The sequence below is a fragment of the Dermacentor albipictus genome, chromosome 1, assembly GCF_038994185.2.
Source record: "Dermacentor albipictus isolate Rhodes 1998 colony chromosome 1, USDA_Dalb.pri_finalv2, whole genome shotgun sequence".
In the NCBI taxonomy this organism is placed as follows: Eukaryota; Metazoa; Arthropoda; class Arachnida; order Ixodida; family Ixodidae; genus Dermacentor; species Dermacentor albipictus.
In genome coordinates, this window is record NC_091821.1 from 398803990 (window position 1) to 398824114 (window position 20125).

A 20125-nucleotide genomic window follows, 5' to 3' on the forward strand; every position below is an offset into this window, starting at 1 on the left:
CCGCGCGCGCACGCCGACCCATGCTCCTGCGAGACCGTCTCGCGTGGCCGCCTTCGAACGCACCACCGTTGGCGTGACCGAACACGCGAACGACCAGGCGTTGGGATCCAGCATGGGGCGAACATATTCGCTCGTTTTCCGGTCGCGGTGAGTCGGACTTCTAGATTTGTCACGCGCCCATCGGCATGTTTTGTGGATAGCAACTCGGCTAGCAGGCATTGATCTATGAAAGGTGCAATAAATGCCCTTGTGATTGTTTGCACTACTGTGTTGTCGTTCCTTTGTCCCAAGAGCATACGGGAGAAGAACCCCACAATTTCAACTTCAAATGCAGTTCTCAACTTTGATAAAAAAAGTGGTTTAGGGCCCCTTAAGATTTTACCTTTACTGGCACATTTCCCATGGTTTGGAAATGAACCAAACCATCTCACTAAGTCGAGATTCAAACTGTGGCTAGCTGGGCAAAGAAAATGGCTGACACGCACCTTTATTTGGCTTCAGTTCCACTTCATGAAAGCCCTCCGAAAACCTGCACACAGTGGCAACCATTGTGCCATTTTGGATCAGGGAAGCAAGCAGGGAAAATGCTTCTTCAGGCCAGCCAGCCGATGTAGATGCTGGATGCAAGTCGTAAAGCCGACAGCGCAGTGCCTGTGCTGGCAATTTCTTGCATGACTCCGGAAGTTGGCAAATGCTTTCAAAGGGCACCTGAGCCACATTGCCATAGTCAATGAAGTAGACTGTGCAAGAAGAGTCCTGAAAAGAAGTATAAGCAACCAAGAGCCATGAAAACAGTGTCGCACCTAAGTTGGACCAAATATAGACCTTAAGAGGAAATCCCCCAAGCTATGTCCGGTAGTATAATAAGGCTTAACAGTAGCCACAGCTGAAATATTTAACCTTTTAATAAGACTGAACTTTTCTGATACTGAAACAGAAGAAAGCACTGCCACTACCGATTCCCGAATGTTACAACACTCGGGTCGCCCAATTCCTCTGCCTTACCAAAATTAGGTGCCATCTATGGCTGTACACAATACACTTAAAAATCTCGAAGGCAATGTACTGGGAATAGTATAATATTTCCTAAACACCACATATGTGTCATCTGTTTACTATATTTACTTGATTCTAACAGGCCCTCGATGGTAACGCACACCAATTTTCTGTGACCAAAAAAAGAAAGCACGCCCTCGATTGTAACATGCACCCATTTGCTCTGACCTAAAGAAAGAAAAGTCCTTTATAGCACCGCGGACCCCATGCTTTGATATAGGAATACAACTTTCTCTCACTTTGATTTACTCCCAAAGCACTAAAGTTGTGATGAATAAATAAAGGCGGATCTTCGCCAGAAAGGCAAAGCATTGATTGTGACAGCAAATCAGCTATACAGTACTTAGTAAGGATAGTAGTCTTATCAGCCATATAAACTTGTAAACATTTGCTTACTAACTAAATTAACAAGCGTGGTGCCAGGCATGCACAAGCAAACATTAACATGTCTCACTCTATCACCGTGGAAACTCGCTATCAAAACGCTGGAGTGAAGAGATGCAGTAGCAAGAGCGAGCGAATTGACCCTCGTGCTGCCTGTTGCTTCAACGTAAACTAAGTGACAAGAACACAGCGCGGTGCGCCCAGACAAGTCGACTCTGTCCCCATTGCAGATCGCTTTCAAGATGGGGCCAGTGCGGCCACACCGTACGCAGCAGCAGCTGGAGTAGAATGCTTCTCCTTCTGTTGGCGCCACTACCGCACGCAAGTTTTAGAAACTCCAAACGCCCGTGATGCAGCCCGATTTTCATCTGTCTTTGCACACGTGACCACTTTCCTTTTAAATACGGCATCATGATGAACTTAACATGTCTTCATCGTCAGCACTTCTATGCTGATAGAGTAAACGCAGAAAACGAGAAGACAGACGGTGAACCAACCTAGCCACAGCCGTGTCTAGAGAGTACTAGAATGACTGTATTCTAGTACACTTTAGCTATGCCTGAGCACACGTACTACAGCACATGGAGCAAGCTACGGCAGCTAGGCTTGAAGCACGTACAAGGCAGCAGCCATATTTAAATGCCGATGGCAATATGACAACGCAGATTTAGAACCGTACTAGATACTAACAGGCATGCAATTTTTGGATCCATCTTATCAGAACAAAAAGTTCGGAATAGATTTCAGAAAATACAGAAGGTGCTACTTGGAAGCTGCTAATAAGAAGGTTAGACAACTCCTAGTCCTGCAGCTGCAGTAGAATGCACTACTTATTTATTACCATATTTACTCGCATAATGAACACACTTTTTTCCCGAAAAATATGCGCAAAGTTGCATTCATTGTGTGGGGTAAAATTTTGAGCAATTTTTTTTTCCACGGCCACCTCTAAAAAAGTCAGTTTCGCCCGAAATGCGGACCGCCAATTGTGATAACCAATGTGTAGACGGCTACACAAAGTAAGGATAGTAGTTTTATCGGCTGTATGAACTTGCAAACATTCGCTAAAACGCAAACTGAGTAGCAAGAACACAGCACGCACAAAGGTATGAGCCACCATCGACTCAGCCCCTGATGCAGATCGCTTTGAAGATAGGGCGTGCCGCAGCGACGCAACGTGCAGTTGCTGCCAGAGTAAAGTGCCGTGCTCGCCCCGTCCCATCTCTCCCCTCCCCCCAGCGCCGTGTGTGCGACGGAAGACTGTGTGCCATTGAACATGACGCTTTTGTATCCTGCATAAAGCGTACCAGCTTATTGCGTACGTATCGGTTAACACGTAGCGTTTCCCTTTTTCGTCATGCAATCACGAGTGTACGTTGTGATTACAATAATGGCAGTACAACGGTCCAGCAGAACAATGAGCCTCAAAAGATCAGAACGGCCTCCAAGTGCAAACACAAAGGGCGCTTGGAGGGGTGAAGCCACATCAACATCATTTCGGCGCCGTGCCAGAAGAGTGCTGCGGTGTCGTGCAAGCTAGGACTCCCGTGATGCTGAAGCTCAGAAAAAAATCGGGTGTTCAGCATATAAGAAAAACTGGATATCATTCGTGCTATCGAAGGTGGCACGAAGAAGTCTGCGCTGGAACACGAGGGGCATCTACCATCGACTGAACTGTGTGGCATTTGGAATGTGAAGGAGAAGTCACCCGGCTGTGCTGCTGTGACCGCGAAAAGATGTCGGCAACACGTTTAGACTTTTCGAGGTTCGACTTTTTGCCATTGTTGTCTCTGTTGTTGCCAAAGTGTCTCCTAATGGCAGTGATGAGGAGTACACGGAAAGCGACAGCAAGGGCAATTCAGGCCCGACAGTGGCAGAAGCTGCGCGTTACGTCAGCCTCGTGCATATGTTTGCCGAGAAAAGGGGGCTGGCAGAAAAGCTGGCTTGCAGCTTCAGTGAGTTTGAAGCCACTCTTGTCGCTGCTAGGCTGCGCGGCATCAAACGAAAATAACAGACTTTTGTTGTGCGAAGTGAATAAATACTGCATGTGGTTTGCCCTTTCATTGCACTCTCGCTGAGTTTCGCTTTTGACAGGTAAATAAGTGATCTCACGCTATTTCAGTTAAGCAGTGTTACCGTTTAGTACTTACTCTTTCCGCGCTCTGGCCAACTACGGTTTCACGAGGTTTCACTGTTATAATGGTACTTATACTGACCACTCTAAGAATGCCTGCATTATTGCACTCTTCATTTTTAGGGCTATTGAACGACGCATTAAAATGAAATTTTTATTCTACCATTTTCTCACAATGGAGGCCTGAAGCAATAGTGTCGTTTTTAATATTAATTAACTCATAAAATAATTGACCTGCAAGAAGAAAACTAAATATTATTTGAAATCAGCAAGAAAAGCTAAACAAGTACCGTATTTACTCGCATAATGATCGCACTTTTTTTGTCAGAAAAATTGACGCAAATTCAGGGGTGCGATCATTACGCGCGTTAAATTTACCGCGAAAAAAAAATTTTTTTTTTTTCGCCCCGCGTTTGCTGCGGGATGCGAGATTGCGGGTGCGGGACACCAAAACAAAAATGGCGGCCGGCGGAGCAAGCCGAGCGCGCCGAACGCGATTTTTTTTTCTTCTCGTGAGTACATTACGTGTATTGAAACAGTTTCTTCCGTATCAGTGATGAATAATATCGTTAATATCGGCAAGTTTGCGGCAGTAACGTAGCCATGTCCACTTTGAGGGGACAGAAACAGGTGGGCGCGCTTAGCTGCCAGTGACATAGAAATGCATGGGTGACGTGCTGCGGAAACTGCGGAAACTGCGACATCTGTCTTCACTACTATCCTAATACGGCACGTTTCCGCTAAGGGTGGGCGAATATCTTAGCTGTGTTACAAGTGTCGGCGTATGAATAGGGTGCACTTTTATCGTATCAGAGACGTGGCTACTATCATTGCCGCGCGCGATTTGTTGCGTGCTCACGAGTGCAAAAGCAGATGAAAAGAATCGAAATGCGCCGTTATTGTTTTTGTTGAGATCAACCATTATAAAGCCAACCCATAATAAAGGCAAGTTTGGTTGTACCTCATTTTGTCATAGATGTGCGGAAAGTGATGAAAGTAATGAAATGAGGCATCTACTTAAGAATGTTTGGTGCGTGCAGGCCGCTTGGCTTGTCTTGAAGAGTCGTTCGCGTAGCATTCGACAGATGGTAAGCGCGATCATTATTAGCTAGACTTAGCACACGACATATCGCTGCGGCAAGTTCGGGGTGCGATCATTACGCGGGGAATAAAAAAAAATCGAATTTTGACGACAAAATTTAGGGGTGCGATCATTACGCGAGTGCGATCATTATGCGAGTAAATACGGTATGTATACCGTATTTACTCGCATAATGATCGCACTTTTTTGTCAGAAAAATTGATGCAAAATCAGGGGGTCGATCAATGCGCGGGTTCAATTTCCCGCGAAAAGAAAAAAATTTTTTTTCGTCCCACGTTTGCTGCGGGACACCAAAACAAAAATCGTGGCCAGCGGAGCGCGCCGAACGCGATTTTTTTTCTTCTCGTGAGTACGTTACGTGCATTGAAACAGTTTCTTCCATGTCAATAATGAATATTATTGATAATATCGGCAAGTTTGCGACAATAACGTAGCCATGTCCACTTTGAGGGGACAGAAACAGATGGGCGCGCTTAGCTGCCAGTGACATAGAAACACATGGCTGGCATGCTGCAGAAACTGTGGCATCCATCTTCACTACTATCCTAATACGGCACGTTTCCGCTAAGGGTGGGTGAATATCTTAGCTGTGTTACAAGCGTAGGCATATGAATAGGGTACACTTTTAACGTATCAGCGTAAATGTGGCTACTATCGTTGCCGCTCATGATTTGTTGCATGCCCACGAGTGCAGATGAGAAGAATCGAAAGGTGCCTTTTTTGTTGTTGTTTACCACAACCATTATAAAGCCTACACATAATAAAGGCAAGTTTGGTTGCAGCTTTTTTTCAGTCATGGAAGTACGGAAAGTGATGGAAGTAATGAAATGAGGCATCTACTTAAGTATGTTTGGTGCGTGCAGACCGCTTGGTTTGTCTTGAAGAGTCGTCCGCGTAGCATTCGACAGATGGTAAGCGCGATCAATATTAGCTAGACTTCGCACACGACATATCGATGCGGCTAGTTCAGGGTGCGATCATTACATGGGAAATAAAAAAAATTGAATTTTGGCGACAAAATTGAGTGGTGCGATCATTATCCAAGTAAATACGGTAATTTCATCAAGACTATTTGAGAACTAAAGAAAAAACACTTTCCAAAACCAGGTTGCCCTCAGTGAGAAAAGGATAGTGCTTTGATGCATGCTGTCTTCTGTCGTGTCCAGTGTTAAAGTTCACAGGACATGCAGAGTTTCGGAAGAACAGCACAGCGAGATGGTAAAAGGAGCAGTAGCATGGAATGTTTGCTCTGGGACAAGCCAGTGCACTTCCCACTGCTGGTGCTCCTTATTACACCAGCTATATGTCACATTTAGCAAGTAATAGAATGTTTACTGCAATTTGCACTGCCCACTTTGTGTAATATTATACCTAGCTGTCACTGTAGGTATTTTACCCTTCGGGCAAAACTGCAAAATTTTGTTAGCACAGTAACTCACCAGTGAGGTGACCCTTGCACGATACCACTGGCCATCATCAGCAAAGAGCGCTGCGCAATATTCTCCCTTGGTGGGCTTGAACCTTTTGCTGGTTGCACACTCTGCCTGCAAAGTGGCCTGCAGCTGCGCCAAGTCTGGCATATCGGACACATTTTGAAGGAAGAATTCAGACAGGCTGGTGCCGTAGGAGAAGACCACCTGAGCAGTAGAAAAGAAGACAAGTCTTTGAAGCATCAGTGAAAACAGTACACTATCATACTATCCCATAAATAAACCTGCCCCCATAGATACAGTCGCAGACATATAATTCAGACTACACGGAGACCGCCAAAAGGTACGAATAATCGGGAGTTTGAAATACCAATTTACCAAAAAGTAAGTGAATTTATTCTATAAGTGGCCAAAAAAGGTGCGTCATACATGTACTCTTGAATTGTCACTTTGGGACACACAGCTGAAGCCACTTCTAATGATACCGGTTTTAATAATATCTTCCATATAAAAATGAGCACCTGATGCACTGTCAGCTTTTGTATGTGTTCTCCAACACAGCGTTGTCAGTTATAACAATTATTGCCCCTGTCAAGTGGCAAGTTCAGTGCACTTACGGAGAGTGCACTTCGGGACCTTGAGTGACACTTTAGGCTACGCATTGCTAAACAGGAAAACAGAATGCACTTGCAGTAAACAAATGTTGGCGACAGACGAACCCCTGTATTCAGATATGCATCTTAACTTGAAGCCCATGCCTAACTTAATTTAAATGACACCTGTCATGAACGCACCAAAAGAAACGCAATGAGCGTCTTGGGCGCATTCGCACCAAGCGTCATTTCTCTCACCTTTCTCTCAAACGCTCTCTTTTTAAGGGGGGATGAGGGTCTTGAAAACTTTTTTTTTATTTCTTAACGTATCTTCCTGAAAATTCGCATGCAGATATATCTTTCAATGCTGATTCCAAATATATATTCAGATTTGATATATCTCATTTAGAAATGAAGATATCGCAAAATAACTTATCCCACATAGGTCTTTTGTTACGGGCCATTATGGTAATTTCTTGATTAAAAAAACTAGTTTTAAAGAATAGCTGTCATTTCCAAGGACCTAATGCACATCCTAAAGCTAAAGAAATTTTTTAAAAGTCATCATATAGGTCATGAATGAATATCAAAGTAGGAAGAAAAAAACAATGCAGGAGTAATTAGCTTACACCTGACCTAATTGCTAGTCTATTTGGTTTAATGAAAAATGGAAAGCTTTAGGATGCAGCTGAGGTTTCACTGAAAAAAATGATACCTAATTCAATAAAATCAGTTGATGCAAACATTATGAAAAGTTCCGTAAGGCAAAGGCATTTGATCGAAAAAGCAAAGCTGAGAAAATTGCATTCAAAGTTTTGCTTACTCTGCCACTTTTGTTTACCTATCACATGGAAAAATTTAATGCTTTAGCATGCAGCCCAGTCATTACTGAACACAATAACACCAAACTCACAGAAATCTGTTCATGTAAAGATTGCGAAAACTTCTGTATTGCGTTGGCCTTTGACAAAAAAAAAGCTCAAAAAGTCACCTGCTATTTTCTATGAATCTGCCACACATTCACAAAAGTCCTGGGCAGTAGTCCTGGGTTCTGTCAGGCTTGTGTTTCTTGGCCATCCTCTTCTTCACCTTTTCAGCGTTGGTGTGACTTTTATCAGACCTGCACAGCCTCTGCTTATCTTTCTCAAGGCTCCTACGAATGAGGCAGCTCCCAGGACTGTAACCAAGCTGTGCTGCAACAGCTCTGCTGGTTGCTGCCATTCCTTGGTTGAAGCGAGAAACTGCTTCTGCAACAGCTCTTTCAACAGCCAGCAAAGAGTCATGCGTGTTCTTGGAGCTTTGGCTCCAAATGACAGAGTGTTGGCACTCAATGGCGTTCTGTGTCATGCCATCTTTGCAGCGCTCCAAGAGGGCCTCGTCGCCCAGCCTTGCAAAGATTGGCTCAAGAGCAGTGCGAACGTGGCCTGGCAGAGGGTTTTTGTGTGGTGACGGCTCCACTTGGTTCGCCAAAGCACGATTGAAGGCACACCACGAATCAACCCCTTGAGGACAGCAACTGTGGTCTGGGGCTTCATCTGTCGAGGTCATGTGCAACAGCGTGGCATGCACTGCCTTTTTCATGCCTGCAACGTCGTGGCTGTGGCTCCGCAAGGCATACCCATAGTAGTTTGTAATTTTCTTTATCTTATCTTGGGTGAGGTTGCCCTTTCCGCCAAGAGATTCTCCTTGTGCCTTCTTCTTCTCCACCAAGTTGCGAAGAGCCGTCCCCATCCGCTTGTGGACATGGTTCAAGCAGTCTTTCTTTTCAATGGATATATATCCATACACTTCTCCTGAGGTCAATGCATGAAAGGTGCGGCTATCACCATCAGAAAGTATAGTTGTGTACCGCAACCCATTTTTTTCCAGAGACCTGTTGAACAAAATGATAGCTGCTTCAGTCTCCATCCGGCCGGCATTGCAGTCGATGTTTTTCATGCACTTGTGGTTCATAGCCCAGTCACCGTACCCATCATCACTGGGATCAGGTGCCCCATGGCACCCACGACAGTACCTCGAGAGCACAACATGGTCCAGTACTAGGCCAGTGTATAGCTCTATGATGCAGCCTACTGCAATATTTGAATTGTGACCACGTGTTTTCCATGTGCCATCAAATATGACATCTACATTTCCTGGTGGATTCAGGAAGTTCTTGTACATGTCCTTCACCACTTTGACGCTTGCTGCTTCTGTAGCAGTAGCTACTGCCTGGCAAGCTTTCACCATGGTGTCCATATGCCCCCTGAAAGTCTTGTGGTGAAGTCCTCGGTGAGAGAGGTTCATGGTGGCACAAAAATCTGCTAGGGCAGTCGCTCCCTTGCCTATACTTTGAATTCCCTTCATTGCCCGCAAATTGACTTCAAAGGGCGTGATGTTGGATTTCCCGGGCACTCGTGGCGACGAGAAGTGCCGCTCGGCGAAATCGCAATTTGAGCATGTGAGCTCCAACTTCACTGCTAGGCCGTATTCTCTCTCACTGCACTTTGCGAGTTGGAGAGTGGTCATCCCACACTTGCTGCAGCTTGTGGACACAAACATCTTCTTTAGCACTGAGAGATCAACGATGATGTACTCTGTGCCGCGATCGTCATCTTCACTTGCTGTGCCGACGTTCATTAGCTCGAACTTGCGGGAAGTCGCGGACTGCTTCGCCAATGAAGTTTTAACGTTGTCTGCGTAATTTTCGCGCCCCGCGCACTCCGCCTCCGTGAAAAACACCGTGTCGAAACGTTGAGCACGCGAGCTCGGTTCAGCCGCGTCCGTCGGCACCGAAGCGGCGTGCGGAAACGCCGAAGTCAACGTTAGGCTTAGGTCAGCCGGCTCGGCCGCTTCCGACGACACGGAATCCGAAGCGACTTGCAGCGTCTCAAAAGTTGGCATTTTCGACGGGCTTAGTCCAGGCGCATCCACCGGCACTGCACAGACTTGCGGTAACGAAGTTGACACTGATCGGCACTGTCCAGCCGCGTCCACAGGCGAAGCTAGCGTCGACGGGGTTTGTTCAGCCGCGTCCACCGGCGAAGCTGTTGTTGGCGAGCTCAGTCCTGCCGCATCCACCAAGGGCACAGCAGCTTGCGGCATCACCGAAGCTGTAGTTCTCGACGATGTAGCGCTGTTCTTATTCCATGCGCGTCTCTTTTTGCCGACTGCTTTTCGCGTGCTTGCTTTCAAGCGCGCGTCTCGCGCCATCGTGACACGCGGAACAAAGCCACCAGGCACGCAAAAGCAAGAAATTCGTGGTTAAAAGAAGCGACCCAATAGCCAAATATCTAGAAGAACGATAAAGAAAAAGGCAGAACGAAAAATACTAGGAAACAAAGAGGAGCTCGAAAAATGACGTGCGTCCAGGCGAAAGCAGACGACGTGAAGGAGTCGGACAACGCGGCCGCGGAAGGCGAAGCATACGTCACGGCCAATCAGAGGGCTGCGCCTCGAGGAGGCGCCCGGTTCACCCAATCAGCGGCTGTCTCGCGACGATTTCCCGCTTGAGAACGGGTGCCAATCCCTCCGCTGCACGAGGGTCTAGAGCGTGCCGAGGGGCGCCAGAATGGAGAGCGGGAAACCAGCTTTCAAACGAGACCAAGATGGCGCCGATCGGTACGCGTCGCGCGGAGCTACGGCAGCTTGAAAATGAGGCAAATCTTCGCGCTTGGCGTTCAATTTCGGCTCACCGACGTTTATAAATTACCGTTTATTTTATACTTCGAGTAGGAATTGCGCCATAATATTTTGTAGAGGCATAGTTGGGACATTAAGGACTTCAAAAACGCAATTTTTGAAAATTGCCATTTTTGACCATTTTTCGCGATTTCAAGACCCGCGTCCCCCCTTAACAGAAGGCCCTGTTTTTACTCTCTTCCAGACACATTATTTCGTCATCGGATGCCCTATTTCATCATTCCCTTTGACTGCTGCTACTGGCCAATAGCTGACACCAAGCTGCAGTCCGCTACATGGTATAGATACCCCGGCCGTGGTGGGGTGCCGCCATGAGTCCACTGGCCAAGCGTGCTGCGGCTCGCTGAGAACAACCGTGTTTAGCTTGTGTTTAGCGCGTTGTAAGCACCAAAGGCAGAAGTCGTGGCGTCTACGTTAATATGCAAAACGAAATTTTAACTGCATGCCACAGTGACATTTAGAAAGATACTACCGTTTAATACATACTTTTTCCGAACTCCGGCCAACTACGATTTAACGAGGTTTCACTGTACTACATTTTGAGGACATTGTATTGTATAAACATTTTCTCCTTTGATCCTTGAGAGGTTTCGAGGGCCTACAGAATGCAGTGGACGGTCTGTTGAATATTGTGAGCATAGCTAAATGTGACATTCTAAATGTCGCATCGGCGTTCGGTTGTGCCGTTTCGGAGATAATGTGGCTTGAAAAACAAGGCTCTTTCCTGATTTCCGCAAAATTGTTCACCACCTTGGCTTACACATCAACTTTTTTAGAGCACTTCTACGTGGTTTTAAGTAATGTTCTGGAATCGGATAAAAAAAGGGGTTACTGAAACTGAAGATGTGATTCCCCAAAAAATAAGCTTTTTGACCATGTTTTGCAATGCAAAAGCCGCATCGCCCCTGAAGTTTACTATGCTTAAATCAAAATTTTCAGACATAAAAATAACATAGCATATATGATACATCCGGCACCGAAAACCTGAAGAACAAAGTGTTCACTGAGGCAAATCAAAAGATACTACACGAAGTGTGACGACATTCCAACATGGCCAATTGCTAATAAGACACCCCTGTGACCCGATACGAAGGCCTTTCTTTTCACAGAAAATTTGGACCCTCAGTATACGCCATCAGCTACTCAGTAAAGACATGACACTGAGATAGAAACTCACTTCAACATCCTCTCCGAGTCGCAGGGTTGCGAACTCCAGGTGGCGTGTGCTCGTTGGCTTGTCCACTTTTGTATGCACTTGCGGATGCTGCAAGATTTCAGAAATAAGCTTGCCAGAATCTGAACAACTTGTGCCAGCAGCAAAATGCACGAGACTTGGCATTCCCAAAGTTCTTGAACATTAGATTGACATTCTACTCACTAAAGGATTTTTTTTTAACCATCATGTAAGACTAAAGCCTGAAGTATTGGCTTGTATGTACAGTAACCCCTCGTTATAACGAAATCGCTTTACTCGAAATATCACTTTATTCTAAAGTTCTTCCGGTACTGACCCAAACACACGCATTTTAAGCTGCATTACACGAAGCACACAAAAAGCTTGACCAGCTTAGAGTGAAGTGGCGAGCGGAGGCATCCCCGCCGCCGAGCGGCAGCGACCCTTTTCCACACATAGTGTCAAATTAATACCACCGACAAATTAGTACAATTAGCACAATACTCTTGTAGTCTTCTGTGACCTCTGCATATCCCCCTATAAAAGCGGCCCCACTGCCTTCCCTTCCTCATTCGCTCTCCAGTCTGCAAGCCGTTTCGACGCCAGTCACTTTTCTCACTAGTCATGTCGACTCCTCGCCTCCTAGCTGCCAGTTTCGACGTGGCTGCGTCTCCAAAGCTGCCCTCTTCTGGCCTGCCCTCCCGAGCACAATCTTCCACCAACGGGTGCCCTTCCGCAGTTCCTGCTTCTTGGTTGCCTTTCGTCCACTTCACGTGGAGCCAATGCCAAGCCCGTCATTGCAACCATCACCATCACCAGCGCGCACCGACGAGGAAAGTGAGATGTCCCAATGACATTTTGAAGCTCCTGCCTTCTGCGTCACCCGCCGCATTCAGTCACTTTGGCACCGACGGCGCGTAGGTTTGGATCCGTGCTGCAGGCCATGTGATTGTGTGTTATTTGGAGTGCTTCGTTAGACGTGCCTTGCGTGTGCTTTTGTGCTGTACAGTGATAAATGGCTCCGTCAGCCAATGGGTAAAAGTGTCCGACTTTTGGAGCAGAAAGTTCTGCTGATGAAAGAAGTGGAAAAAGGTGGCCAGCAGAAAACTGACATCGTGAAGGAATTCGGCATACCACCGTCTACTTTATCGACTTTATTGAAAAACAAGGAAGCTGCGCTGGCAAAGAAGAGGAATCGTGATTCAAAATACCCCGAAGTGGAAGGTGCACTTCCACAGTGGTTGAAGAACGCCAGGAGTGCAAATCTCCCTGTACACAGACCTGCACTACTGCAAAAGCCGAAGCTCTTGCCCTCCAAATGGGCCATAAAGATTTCAAGTGCAGCAACGGCTGGCTTAAGCGGTTCAAGAAACGACACAGCATGAGCTCAAAGTCGATCGCTGGCGAAAGTGCATCCGTGAACCGTGACACTATAGATGTAATGGCGCCAACATCAGCTCCAAGTTCTACTTGAAAAGTATGAAGACAAAAACACCTACAACCTAGATGAGGCTGCATTTTCCCACAAGATGCTACCGAATCACACGTTCACTACCGCTGGCGGATCCTCATCCGGAAGACAACAGCGCAAGGAAATTGTCACAGTACTGTTTTGATGCCAATGCAACAGGCGAGGACGAGCTTCTCGTTCTGATACTAGGGAAGGTGATGAAACCGCAGTGCTTACGAAATGCAACTATTCCCAAGGAATGCATCTAAAGAACTAATAAGCAAGCATGGATGACTGCTGCTATTTTTGTATTTTTGAATAGCATGTGCGGCTTCTGGATAAACGGTTCGACAGGAAGAATCGGCAAATGCTTTTCATAATTGATAATTGACCGAGCCACAGGAAGATCGACAACCTCAAAGCAATCACTGTGAAATTTTCGCCTGCAAACACAACTGCTGTACCGCAACCAATGGAGCAGGACATCATTGAGACCACCTGGAAGCTGTACCGTAAGGCTTTTTTGCAGCGCATGCTCACAGCGTATGACTCCAGCATGAGGCACAACATTGATTTGCTTAGTTCAATCCATTTGCTGAACTTTTCATGGAAAGAACTCGCACCTTCGAAGGTCGCCAACTGCTTTGCACGCGCTGGCTTTTCCCGCGCCGTCGTCAGCAACCCTGATGATCACCAGCCTGACGATGACTGGACTTGCAGCGATCTGTATGAGGCAGTTCATAAAATTGCTGGCCAAGAGGTAGAAGGTGACTTCTGATTGACCTCTCTCGAACTTCTTGCCGCGGGCCGCAGCGTCCGAGTTGCTGCCGGCTCGTAATGACTGTACGACTGGTACTTGACGCTCACCTCCTTGTAAATAATGTAAAATAATCCCTCCCAAGTTTGGATTTCCATCCCGAAGTCCGTCCTTCAACCCCTACAGAGACATTCGCGTTGGCCAACGTTGTTGCTCCCGTGGTCACCCCAGTGACGGATGCAGAGATACTATTGACACTGTTGGTAGCCCCAACGAGGACGAAAAGCCACGTGAAGTGCCAACTATGGTGCAGACGTAGGAGTACCTACGCCTTCTGTGAAATAAGGTTGAATGCACGGGCGGCGCCCACAGCCTCGTGCAATGCTTGGTCAAATTAGACCAGGGGTTGCTTGTGCCCGGTAAGAACTTGAAACAGCCAAAGCTCACTGCCTTTATTGCACCTGAATAAAGTTTTTCTTCACTGAATACATTGTACTTTGACTACCTCGCAGTTGTGGCGCAATTAAAGCTTGACTGCTTTACCTTTTCTCGAGTGGTGGCTTATATCAAATTACCGCTTATAACAAATTTTTTCGCTAACCCACTGACTTCATTATAACGAGGGATTACTGCATCTCTAAAGCACGCAGGCCTTTTAATAGAATGGTGCATGATATTCAACAGCTTCATTGAAGTTAAAATTTCTATACACTTGCCGACCAATAATTCACACATGCACAATTATTCGAACTGCGTTGCAGTACGGCACCAGTCCCATAGATTTAAAGGGACTGAGAACCAATTTTTATGGTACCCATTTTTTTTTAGTGCAATGGAAAGCCTACCGGTCAGAGTGCCTGATCATGTAGTGCTAACATGAAAAACAGCGTGGAACATTTTTCATCAGAACATTTATATCAAGAGTGAGGATGTAGATCTCTCTCTGATCTCTCTCTCTCTCTCATCTGCAACAAAGCCATAGAGCTTGCCGTGAAGCCAGGCTGTCAAGGGAGCAATTTAAGGGTTCCCCCTATACCGGGTTCTTAGCTTAATGCAATGCAAAGGTTTTGCCATTATCCATCACAGTCGTCCGCAAGTGCGAGGCAAAAGAAGTGAAACTGCTCTCATCGACGAACAAGCATTCGCACTTCACAGTAATACTTGCATGCACTGCTGACTATTGAAAGCTTCCTCCGTTTATCACCTTCAAGTGGATGATGCTGCAAGAAGAGGCTTTCGCATGAAACGATGTTGTCTATGCAAACGAGTGGACGTCACGCTCAACAAGCCTTTTAAAGATTGTGTGCATGAACTGGACGACCAATGAATGGCCGGCGACAACCCGAGGACTCCAACCAGCAGGCTGAGTAGGCTGCCTCTCGCTGCTGTGAGCAGATGGCTGTCCCAGGCTTGGTGCTCACCACCCAACAACATGGTAGTGTGCGCGTCCAAGAAATGCTGTACAGTGAAAGCTCGTTAATACGAACTTCAATAATTCGAATTTATGGATAATTCGAACTGTACGATTTGGTCCTGCCAAGCTCCACAGAAGTCTATGTATAAAAAAGTCCGTTAATTCGAACGCGAGAAGGTTCCCTCACGGATAATTCGAACTACGCTCACCTGGCACACGGCCAGAGAAACGCGCCTACTGCCTACACACAAGGCTGTATTGCCTCCGAAATGGAGATAACGGCGAGAGGAGGCAAAATTGGAAAAAAATCCAACCGACGCGAGGTCAGCCACAAGGCAGCGGCGGCTGCCGCCTCTCCATTCTACGTAACCTCCGAGACTTCTTGCCTGTTTGCGAATCTCGGAGGCTTTGCAAATCTTGTACAGCTGCTAATGTTGTGCGGAGATGGCACGGCAAGCGCCAAAACACAGCGTATCATGTACGTCGCAGCTGCGCTTGCAATCAAGAAACAACGAATCAGGGCCTTCGCTGCCTTCACATGTTCAGCGTCTTTGTCTCGGCAGTCTTCATCGGTTGTGCACCTCTGTTTTCAGCTTAGGAGGTATCGGCCGTCGCGATTCATTGTGATGGTGTTATGCCTCGGCTAACGTTCGTTTCGGTGGACATCGATGGTGTGGCACAGTCGGACCCAGAGCTTCGACTGGAAGATGGCGTGTGCCCGTGGCACACGCCATCACTTTCTTACACGCCAAATTTCTGACATGCCCTATTGCTTCCAAATCGCAGTGTACTGTTGCTCTCCTTCACTTTCGTTAGTTCGAACTTTCGTTAATTCGAACTGAAGCGGCTTCCCCATGCGGTTCGAATTAACGAGCTTTTACTGTATTAGCAAATCCCTGAACAGCACCATGGACGACATGTTGTGGGATGCTGCCAGCAAATAACCAATAATCTTTGGACGGAAGTTCTGACAGTTTGAATGAGTTAGCGGCAGACAAGTCAAGTGCCACCAGGGCATAAAACAAAGTTCTGCGCATAATATATATATATTTTTTTTACTTTCTTGCCTCAAGGTAAAAGTCTCAACCTATAATCAGCCTCGATCATATTCTGCATTACACAGTAAGTAAATCTGGAAGAGGTCTAGCCATCTATGCACAGTCTCAAACTAGGTTTTGTCTGTTTGGTGGTACCCTTCGAACCTGCAAGACCATAAGAGACACATTAAAAAGTTACCAAGCATGATAAATTCAGGCACTACATGTAACTGAGGAGCAAATTTTTCTAATATTCAGTAACTGCCCAACTTTTCAAAATTCACATCAATCCCAACAGAATGCACACCTCTGCAACAGCAGACGGAGCTGGAGACTGTGCCTGCTGTGGACTAGCTTTAGGCCTGTTTGGAGAGTGGGGTGCTGGTTTGTCTTGGGGCCTTCTGGGCGAACCATCCTGTCCCAATTTTCCAAAGGCCCTGTCCTTCACTCCACCAGAGAATGCCTAGTATGGAAGGAAGGGGAAATAAAAGCAATAAGTTTGCTACACAAAAAAAAAAATGCATGGAAAGTAAACGTTGCTTAAGAGGTCAGCTAAGGAACAAACAAGGTAGGGCTGGCTGTGTATTACATAACACAAAACAGGTCTTCACAGTGAGCTAGACAAATGGACCCAATCAAAGAGCCGAATTATATATTATGCATCTAAAAATAACTCCAGGTCAACAATTGCATACCCTGGTCCTGTCTACAATGCAATATTTTTACATTTCATTACACTACAACCACATGACAGACTAGTCAAAGCAGACTTGAAGCATGTGGCATCATTTACTGCAAGAATTTGCACAAAATGATGCACTGAATTCGCATCAATTTGCAATACTCAGCATTCCTCCACTTCAAGTTGTCGATTAATTTGCCTTCATACTGCCATCTACTAGCTTGCTGGTTAGTTCAGATGGCAGAGCGACTGCCCAAGAAACACACTGCTCGCAAGTTGTATTCCTAGGCCAGCACAAAATTTTTTTCAACTACGAAGCTTTCTTAATGAGAAATCCATGTGCATTTACTTAGCAGTTTTGTTCCACTTCCGGTGGATGACTCCATTCTACAATATTGCATGTTATTTGATACCTTTAAGGGTACATACACAACAGTGCACATACAATGCACACATAAGGTAATTAGAAAAGTTTTATAGAAGTTTTCTTACACACGATCTAGTAATTATCAGGCACAATGTGCTAAGCTAAACTGCCACAATGGAAATGGCAGTCAAATGATCCTGCAACTTCCTTTCTACCACAGTATCCAACTCTGAATTTTAAGCTATGGAACATTTACCATCTACTTTGCCATGCATTGTATAGACACAGAGCTAAACAACCTAATACAGTGCGACCTTATTAATTCCATTTACTCCACACAAAACCGCTGCTTCAGCTGAACTCCTATGCTTGCTATAGCTAAAAAAGCCAATGCAGCAAACAGTCAAAACCTGCCGTATTAAACACAAATGATTTGCTAAACCCTTACTGGCCAGGGCCATACCTTTCCACAGTAACTGCAGGGCTCACACCGAGTTTTACATTTTAGGAAACACTGTCCCTGAACTAATAAGGTGGTTTTGCGAAAAGTCTGCTTTAGTCACCATCTGCGGCTTAAGTCCACAATTTTCACGACTGTATTAATTACTGAAGTGCACCAACATAACCCACAGTTTTCTAGTGACGCTTCTGTTTAACTGCCATAACACCATTTAAATTAAACCAGTAAGCTTGGTCTCAACAGTTTTATTACAACGAAATTCTATTGTATAAAAATGTCTAGGTAGTTGAGTTGCCAGTAGGACTGTTTGCACAAAGCTACATACATTGCCTTTCTGACTACTTGGCTTTTGAGGGGATGAGACTCTCTCCTTCTCCAGAACATCATTGCTTCTCTGACCACCTCGTTTCGGTGATGATATGCCCTTATCCTTCTCAGGCAACTTGTTTCGAGGTGTAGGCAGCAAACTGTGAGAAACACAAAAAAGACAGTTCAATAAAAGGCATAAGTTGCTACACAGGAGCCCACAAACAGTAAAAACAAACATTATGTTTGCTGCAGCGGCTAGGGCTGGCTTAATTCAGTGAGAACAAACTCTTCCAGCCAACTCATCCAACCATCACTCTCCTCATTTTCTATTAAAAACAGACTGTCCCAATGCTACTGTCATATTTTGAGCAGCCTGCCCACCAATAAAAATTTTCTTCAGAGCCAACAGGGAGGCATTACAAGGTTCTGTGTCCCGCACTGAGCACGAAACTGCAACTACTGGCAAAGTGATTGACGCACGCAATCTCATCACCTGCAGCTGTAAACTAGCCAATGGCTTTCCAAATGCAAAACGCATAACACACCGTATTACACAAAGCTAACTGCCATCTTCACCACAAACCCTTATCTTTACCACAAAGTTTAAAAGATTAACACAGTATGTTTTGATTCTCCCTCGTATATCCCTTTTTTTTCTGCTAATTACAGGGACACTAAACAAAAGCACTAAATTAGTTTAGACAACTATAGCATTCTTTTTAAAATCGATCTATTTTCGTTAATTTCATGTAATAGGTTCACTAGCTTCTCTACAACACAGTGTATTCTATCTTTAGCAATAACTAATCAGCCAGACTCAAGCCAAAGTCATCAAAATCCATGACGTCATGGAACTTCAAGGCAGCGTACCAACCAGTCATTTGTTTTTGTGCCTTTTCTGGCTTATCAAGCCTCCCTTTCTTTAGTATTGCCGATATACAGTTTACCAATACGGTTAAGCTAACTTTCCTATTCGGTGTCGTCATTATTCCCTTGCAAAAGGCAACTTTTCGGATTTATAAGTCTACTTTCCAAGAATTCATTCTGCCAGCATACAAGGATCAGAGCCAATTTTCACAGCAGCAAACACTAAAAAAATAAGCCAACTTTAGAAACATCAGAATCGTTTTTTCATCAGGTTAGCTGGCCAGGAATATAACCATCCACTGTGCTGTGGTCAATGAATCCTGTGCTATCAGGTTGGCCACAACTTCCAATTCCTTTAATTCATGAACAGTTTGCAGTGGCAAGCAGCTTATTGCCACTACATGACACAGTGCATGTCAATGTCATAACAATGTCAAGCACACACACACAGGTTTTTTTGTAAAGCTGTGAAGCAATTACCAAGTGAGCTTCATAGTCAACATACCCTTTCTTTTGGCAAGTGTCCTTGTGTGAAGGCCAGTCCTTCAACTGACAATCTGGTGAGCAGTAGTATGCCTTGCAAATGTGGCACAAGAATTCAGCTGAAAGAAAAACGCAACTATTTCACTACTGATACTTTAAATTACTACTTTGTTTTGATTCATTTCCTCAAAGCAAACGGACAAGCCTAGCCAGGTCGTTCCACTAAAACAAATAAAACTGCAACCTTTACAATAAAAAAATAATGTGTTTACTCGCGTAATGAACCCACTCGCATACTGAACCAATCCCCCATTTTGTCCTTGAGAAAATACTTTCTGTGTATATGGGGAGCATCTTACTTCAAAAGTTGGTGCGTAATATCTGTTCGCTCTATTACGGCGCGATTGCCGGCGCTGTCGATGACTGCAATAACAATATCACACTGTCATATCTTAAAAAGTCTAAAAACAGTTTAAGAACCATGCTGAACAGTTGCCAGCCACGCGGGCATGAATGGTGTGGGTTACAAGTTAAAAATTGCGCCTTTTTGTGGCACAACGTCATTTGTCGAATGCGAAAGAAACTTCCTTGCTTATAGCACCGTGCAAGCATGGTGGCATGCAAACAAAGCAACAAACAACGTAAATTCACCGCCATTCCATCCCTGCTTCTGTTTATGTTCTGCGGAGAAGTTCCTTGGGCACCCGCTGTGTAAGCTATAATGGGCTGGTACACTATCTATACG

The 20125-nt window shown here is 45.4% G+C and overlaps 1 protein-coding gene across 1 annotated transcript in view; it reads right to left on the bottom strand.

Annotated features, from left to right (window-relative positions):
* The window catches only part of LOC135921321 (tudor domain-containing protein 1-like), a 75260-nt gene that overhangs the window by 38494 nt on the left and 16641 nt on the right, over window positions 1–20125 (bottom strand). The window contains exons 9-14 of the mRNA XM_065455655.1: window positions 19403–19499; window positions 18047–18188; window positions 16520–16675; window positions 11558–11644; window positions 6116–6313; window positions 486–756 (exon numbers count right to left, since the gene is read on the bottom strand). Coding sequence (XP_065311727.1) covers window positions 486–756; window positions 6116–6313; window positions 11558–11644; window positions 16520–16675; window positions 18047–18188; window positions 19403–19499 — 951 coding nt within the window. The remainder of the gene's footprint in view (window positions 1–485; window positions 757–6115; window positions 6314–11557; window positions 11645–16519; window positions 16676–18046; window positions 18189–19402; window positions 19500–20125) is intronic.